Source organism: Zerene cesonia, chromosome 17, assembly GCF_012273895.1.
Source record: "Zerene cesonia ecotype Mississippi chromosome 17, Zerene_cesonia_1.1, whole genome shotgun sequence".
In the NCBI taxonomy this organism is placed as follows: Eukaryota; Metazoa; Arthropoda; class Insecta; order Lepidoptera; family Pieridae; genus Zerene; species Zerene cesonia.
In genome coordinates, this window is record NC_052118.1 from 3,442,385 (window position 1) to 3,449,398 (window position 7,014).

The 7,014-nt window shown below is 29.5% G+C and overlaps 2 protein-coding genes across 2 annotated transcripts; both read right to left on the reverse strand.

Annotated features, from left to right (window-relative positions):
- Nucleotides 1-1,298: 1,298 nt before the first annotated feature.
- LOC119833558 (signal peptidase complex subunit 3-like) lies at nt 1,299-2,711 on the reverse strand. Its single transcript, XM_038357619.1, has 3 exons — nt 2,417-2,711; nt 2,015-2,281; nt 1,299-1,504 (listed from the first exon to the last, which is right to left on the reverse strand). Exons 1-3 carry the CDS (start codon nt 2,557-2,559, stop codon nt 1,375-1,377), a joined length of 540 nt encoding a protein of 179 aa, XP_038213547.1. The 5' UTR covers nt 2,560-2,711; the 3' UTR covers nt 1,299-1,374.
- A 1,154-nt stretch (nt 2,712-3,865) lies between these two features.
- Nucleotides 3,866-5,262, reverse strand: LOC119833343. Its single transcript, XM_038357329.1, has 3 exons — nt 5,091-5,262; nt 4,501-4,617; nt 3,866-4,080 (listed from the first exon to the last, which is right to left on the reverse strand). The coding sequence occupies exons 1-3, from the start codon at nt 5,260-5,262 to the stop codon at nt 3,866-3,868; spliced, it is 504 nt and encodes a 167-aa protein (XP_038213257.1).
- Between the last annotated feature and the right edge of the window lie 1,752 nt (nt 5,263-7,014).

Genomic DNA, 7,014 nt, shown 5'->3' on the forward strand with positions numbered 1-7,014 from the left:
TAGACGTGCGTAATTTAATACGAGCTAGTAAATGCAAGCAATATTATTGTGGACTGGGTAGAAGTAGTGACAACTGCGAACTTGGTCAAAAAACCGTCCTCGTTGGAAGTCGGTATCTTTATAATGTTTATAAATAGTCATACTTTATGTAATGACTTTACACAATCACCCTAATGACTTAAATATTACTTTCCATATAATTTAACGAAATATTTCATTATAAAATGTGAAGTTGATATTTTCAGTATAACCTTAAATTTATTTGTAATACAAAGCAACACCGAAATAAGTACCAGGTACTTGTGTAGTTACTTACTACTAATAATAGGAAAATAATGTATATTCTTTACCTCTAAATATTTCTCTATACCTAGCATGTTGAAGGAGTGTTTTGTTGAATGTATCCCTGTTCTATTTTAAGTAATATAGTTTATCTACTAGAAATTGTTAAATTTTATGTCAAAATCCTAAAGATTTTGTAAATGTTCATAATATTTTAGATCACTTAGTATACAATAATTAAAATCTAATTGTACAGGAAAAACATTGGACATACAATAGTGTAATTGTAGAATTATTTACCTTTATTTTTTTCCAATTTATTTTTAACTGGGAGTGGTGATTAATTATAATTTCTATAATTACCAACATCCGACAAGAAGCTGATTTTTTGTATTTTACTATTGTCTTATGTTACACATGATATCCATGGAAAAAGCAGTTGTTTTTGTTTTTATGGTGATGCATAAAGGTGACAGTTTTGTAAAATTATGTATTGAAAATAAAGTGATGTCCAAAAGATAAATGGTTTTACTTGACAATTTTATACATGTATTTATTTCTACTCATTTATTTACAATCAAGGAAGGCGTTAAGGATTTGCTTTTAAAATGTTTTTGTAATGCTTAATTACAAAATACTCAATAAATTTTGCAAGCTCTTTTTCTTATGAGAAGATTCATATGAAGCAAAGATGATAAACATTACAGAAAAATAAAATAAATTCTATTCAAAATAAACACAGAGAGTTTGCCTGTTGTATATTTATTGCAAAAATATATCAGTGTATAAATATATAAGTGGGAGTACCACTTCCACTCACAGGGGTAAAATGTACAATTTTAAAATTTGTTGCTCGATTTATATGCTGTTGTTGCTATTTTGTATGAGGGACACTAAATAGAGTTGTTATGAAATAAAAAAATAAATTTTATAACTAAGTGGAAAAATCCATAAAATTTTTGTATTATTTACATTTCACATCTATACATATTCTGACTAAAATGATACACATACACTTCAAATTAAACTGTATATTCATTTTAAAAAATCACCACACAAATTCATACACATCTAATATTCTTCCACTATAAATCATACTCTGGCTTGTGTGTATTCCTTTGGGAATCTGAAGGAATGTTGCCCAATTGCTTGAATGTTAGGTAGAAGACCAGCATTGGGGATAATATTCCAAGAAAGAGTTAATGTGACGTTATTGTGACCCCTGGAAAATTAATGATTGTTAACTTTATTCCAACACAAAAAAAATACAATATAACATAAACAATTAAATATTTCTCTAGTTACAAATTGCTTTTGTGTAAAATAGCATCTCATAGGATTAAACACTAAAAAATACATAGTAAACTTATTTATTTTATTATCAATGAAAACAGTTGTTGTTATACAAATCTGTCTATCTGTCTGATAAGTATGAAAATTGGATGATATCATCCAATTTAATTTAACTTAAATATTATATATATTTATGTGTATCTATATAGATATACATATATAAAATATGTGAAATACATATGTTTTTCTAAACACTTAAGATCACTAATCCCATGTGAATGGACACTGTGTGTAAAATCCTAGTACTGTGATTTCCCGTAACTGTGTACTGCCACAGGCGGAAAAATAGTTTTGAGTAATATACACAAAAATCTAAAGTTTCCTTCAAAAATATTCTAAGATTTATCATTGTTTGAGTGATAAGTGACAAACTACTTACTTTAAACCATTTCCATCATCCCAGAAATAGTATTTAATATTCATGTTCTTAAAATCTAGTAGTGCATTCTCTCCCCTTAGAATGATTTTATCCCACAGAACAACCTGATTTAACTCATTTGATGGTGTTATGTACTCAGCAGTCAGATACAGAAACAACTGTTTAACATTCCAGTTAAATAAATTAGAGAGATCAGTCTTCAGATCAAATGTTAAGTATCCCAAGTCATTCTTTTCTCTTGATGCACCATAGTCTGGAACATTTTTTCTGAAATATGAAAAACAGATAAGATTTAATCAGGAATGTGTTAGGAAATTTATAAATATTTTTGAGAAAAATTTATAGGGTATGAGTAAATACATTGGGGTGTATATTTCGAATATACTTAAACACAATACTTACACGACTACTTTAACTGTATTCATTTGAGCAGCGGTTCTATAATCCACTGTTAATGTGGATAGAAAACATAGGAAAGTTAAACATGCTAGCACGCTTAATGTATACGTTAAAATAGCGTTTCCTCTCGTCAACACAGAGTACATCTTAAGTGAAAATTATGCCTGTTTTCACAAACTCCCAAGGCTTCTTTTATTGATAATATTTTAAACAAATGCCTATTTTAGTACTTTCATTAGACCACGGCTTACAAATAGTAGGCAAGTAGCTGACGTATTGACATTGACAGTCCTATAATGACATTAGAGACACGTCATTGCTAAATTTTATCAATCTCCCACAGAGTATATAATATTTTTTAAATATTTTAATAGTTATTCCTTAGTTTACATTATAATGCACCTACATACAACATTAAATTAAATAACTAATTCCTACGTTGATATCATAAATTCAGGTTCATACAAAATTCTTAGTACCTTTTAAATAATCTTTTAGTTGGCTGATACAAAGACACACGACATTGGCAAAATTGTGGCAACGCAGTAACGCTTATTACACTACACTAAATGCACATGATTTAATTAAGTCGTCGCTGAATCATCAGCATCCTAATTTTGAAAGTCAGGATGGTTTCTGACGGATTGAATCATTTAAATAGAAACGCATTCAGGAAGGTGACATTACATTTTAGTTACTAATACTTGATTTATATAAATACATACACTTACTTGAATGTTATAAATAGCCCAATTTATCAGAGATTAGAGAGAAACGAATTTTCCATAACGTTGCAACAACTCTTTCTTTGGCACTCGTATTTATGTACTTTCTCATATGTAATTATTTTGGTGTATTATTGATATCGCAAACATTTCAACTATGAAAGTGAATTTTGTATAGGGCAATAAAATTACAGTTATTATATACGTTCATGTGTATGTTCGTGTAAATTTGCATTTCTATAGTATGTAATATACATAGTACATATCAAGAAAAAAATAAAATACATACCAAATTGTCTAATGTTAGTTTATTGCTTTGATTATTTTTTTAATATTTACCAGTATTCAGAACCATATTTAGATAATTATGAATGTTCTGTTCCGAACCAACAAAAATGTAGGTATTGTAGTAAATATGTCCTACTTTTAGTTAAATACATATTATTACAGGTATCTTCTTGCTACAGACTTGTGCAATTTTAGTGGTAGATATAAAATATATATTTTTTTTAAACAGAAGGCAGTCTACGATAGGTGTTTATCCAGACTCCCTATTTACATCGATAAGTCCCATTATATTATATTCCATCTTATATCCAACCGGTATCTCTATTAATAATTAAATAAATCTTATAAAATCATGCTTTATTAAGGAGTTTTTTTAATAAGAAAAATAAACGCTAAATAATAATTATTATATTTTATTTACATTAGTAAAGTACTAAATCTAAATGAACGTAAATATGGAAAAAATAGATATAAGACTTGTTAACAAGTTAGTTTGTGTAGTCGGTGCTTTGTTGCAAGGGACTCCTCCTGGGACAGACCGGCAGAAACACACGCGTGTACGATAACTTCCAGATGTTTGTTCGTAACACCCACTCGTGATTGCCGTATCCAAAGTATCCACTGCTCTGGTACACATATAGGTCGCGTTTTCAGCTGTAAACGTAATGCCAATGAAAACTCAATAACTTATAATCTATTCTTGGAACACACTTGTGAGAAATACTTTTATTTACATTCGAACGAACTTTTGTTTTTCTAAGAGATTTTGGGATAAACTTAGTTTTTTTTTAAACGAGATCGGGAGGAAATTGCCTATCCATAACAATTTTCTTTTATTGGAACAGTAGTGAGGCAAATAAGATTGTTCAAATTAACAAACAAAGTCTTCACTCTTCTCATTAATTATGTTATTACATGAGATTTAATCACACTATTATTATTATTAATTTAGTTAAGTACATGGAGGAAAGGTTTATTTACTATCTATTGACCACTATTAAATGTAATAAACGTTGAATAATAAAATGTAATAAAAATGCAAAGCAAACGAAATGTAAAACGATTATTACTCACGATGGCCGTTAAAATAGAATGTATATTTAGCACAAACATCGTTTCGTGAAAGAGTACATGTTGTATCCGCAAAGTGGTGGGTCCATATATAATCAATATCGGGCCACGTTCCATCCTCTGAAAATAATTATAAATACATATTATTATAATTATATGTTTAATTGTAGTGTTAAAAATTATCTACTATAGGAATATTTAACTACTATTAAATGGTAGGGGACTAGAAAATGTTTTTTTTAATTAGCTCTTCAAAAACATGATGACGCTTGATCCAGATGCATCAATCAGTGCCAATCTCGGTTAGTTTTATATGTACATTTTTTATATTTTTCAAAAGCTTGGATTTTTTATATATGGTAGACAGATAAATGTAAAAAGACTTTAATGGTAATTCTGATTATTTTGTGTAGGAATTTTAATTTAAAATGTATCTAATACACATACATTTTTTGATCTTTAAATTTGCTTTGCTATCTATCTAGATAAAAAAAAAATATCTTATAAATCTGACGTTTTTGTCAAGTTCTAAAAGATGTTGTAAATAATAATAGGTAATAAATAATAATTTGTGATCATATTTTTTTTCATACCTGAAACTACTAAGGGGTGTTGGCAAGGAACACCATCGGCAAGTTGCGTCGCATCGCTACATGTTGCATTCATAAAAACACTCTGGTTGTCATACCGAGGACCCAGCCAAGTGAATTGAAAACAGCGTGTGTCGTTGTGCGTCGACTGTGCTATAGCAGCAGTATCTGCCATTAAAATTGTAATAAGTTACTTCATACTGTATTAAAACATGGTTAAAATATTAAAGCCTTAGGGTAATTATATATGACACTTAAAAATTGACAAAATGATGGACAAATTGCTTTTATTCCGTAGCAAATTACTTTTCGGTTACAAAAGATAAACTGAAGTCTGAAACATTACCTATGGATCGTTTATATGCTACAGGGGAATACCTATTCGTTAGTTGCATGCAAATGCTGCATCGGAACTAGCGGATTTAAAGTAAAATCGTTTATCCATAAATACTCTTTAGTAGTCTCCTGTGTCTTGAATACTAAGAGTAAGATTGGTGCAGTTACCGAAAAGTATTAATGTGGTAATTTTGTTTGCACAATGAAAATCGTTCCGCTGCTCGTATACCTTGCAAAGATATTATATATATAGCTGTTAGACATCATAAGAGCAATTAAACCGTGATATGAAAAATAAGCATACTATTTAAATCACTTTGTAAATACATTGTTACGAACAAGAGGGTCCATATCTAATAATGTAATAATGACTATAAAAGAATACTTCACAATAAGCGGGGTTTGTCAAAATATATTACTCATATTTGAACACATTATTCTTACAGTTACAGGAAAATAAAGTATGTACTTACAGAATATTGAAATTATTACAAATGTCCACATATATTTCCACATTGCATATATTAATTTTTTTTTTCATTTACTTTATAGGAACATTGTTTATTTTACATTGGAAATCAATTCTGATGATAACAAATTTATCATTGGCACATACGTAGTTAATTGAAATTACTCATTTCGTTTGAAGTTTTTCTTATCTTTTACTCCCTTGTCGATGTATTGAGTTTTGATTGCAGGGATTATGATAAGAAGATAAAATAGCATGCATTATGAGTATTATTTATATTTAAATAAAGCGTTATTCTTGTAGTACTGGCATACGAAGAGGAGACACTGTTAGTGTAGGTCAATAGGTATCAACTCAATGTTTATTCGGAAAATGAAAGTGGCAATAATAAATATTGTCTATGTTTATTGTTACAATTATGAAATAGAAGCGAAAATGAAATATAACTTTTTGAACGTCACATGGAAAATAGCAAGTGAACCGATTTTATTTAATCTCAGGAAATATGTACCTACATACCAATTTTTGTAGATAAGAATGAAAAGCATCGCTGCTCATCTTTGGTACTACACAAAAGCTCTCGAATATCCTACGTGCGTAAAAGCTTACGTGGAAATATGAAGTACGCCAAAAGAAGGGTTAGCAAAAAGTACATTGAGAATTTGCATGGCAGTGTATCGAGGGGCAAAGCCATATCGTAATGACATTGCTCCCCCTGCGGCATCGGCGGACGATAAGCCGATTTCGTCTAACCTCGTTCCATCAGCGAGTACGGAGCACTCCCATTGCTCAGATTTATGGCGCAGATATATGTCGCTGTTTTAATACATACTGAATTTGTGGTGTAGGAGCTCGGAATTAGACTGGTTGCCTCACTAGTGAATCCCTTGATTTGATGATTGATTTTCTTGACAGATTTCATTAAATTCAAATATTAATAATCACATTATCATTTCAATACAGCAAACTTGAATTTAACTTGTTGGAATATATACCTTTATACCTGTATACCTATATATACCTTTCTAATTAGCATAAGTCTTCCAATGGATTTTCTTTTTTTATAATATTAATAAATATCGCCTGTCTCGTATTCGTCCTGGTGACCTGAGATTATTTTTT

Excerpts from the sequence above, each read along its gene's own strand:
- LOC119833343 (XM_038357329.1), bottom strand. The coding sequence starts at position 5,262 with ATGGCAGATACTGCTGCTATAGCACAGTCGACGCACAACGACACACGC. Across the intron at positions 4,618-5,090 it reads ACACCCCTTAGTAGTTTCAG|AGGATGGAACGTGGCCCGAT; the intron begins GTATGAAAAAAA and ends AATTATTTTCAG. Across the intron at positions 4,081-4,500 it reads ATTCTATTTTAACGGCCATC|CTGAAAACGCGACCTATATG; the intron begins GTGAGTAATAAT and ends TTACGTTTACAG.
- LOC119833558 (XM_038357619.1), bottom strand. The coding sequence starts at position 2,559 with ATGTACTCTGTGTTGACGAGAGGAAACGCTATTTTAACGTATACATTA. Across the intron at positions 2,282-2,416 it reads AATACAGTTAAAGTAGTCGT|AAAAAATGTTCCAGACTATG; the intron begins GTAAGTATTGTG and ends TTCATATTTCAG. Across the intron at positions 1,505-2,014 it reads GATGATGGAAATGGTTTAAA|GGGTCACAATAACGTCACAT; the intron begins GTAAGTAGTTTG and ends TTAATTTTCCAG.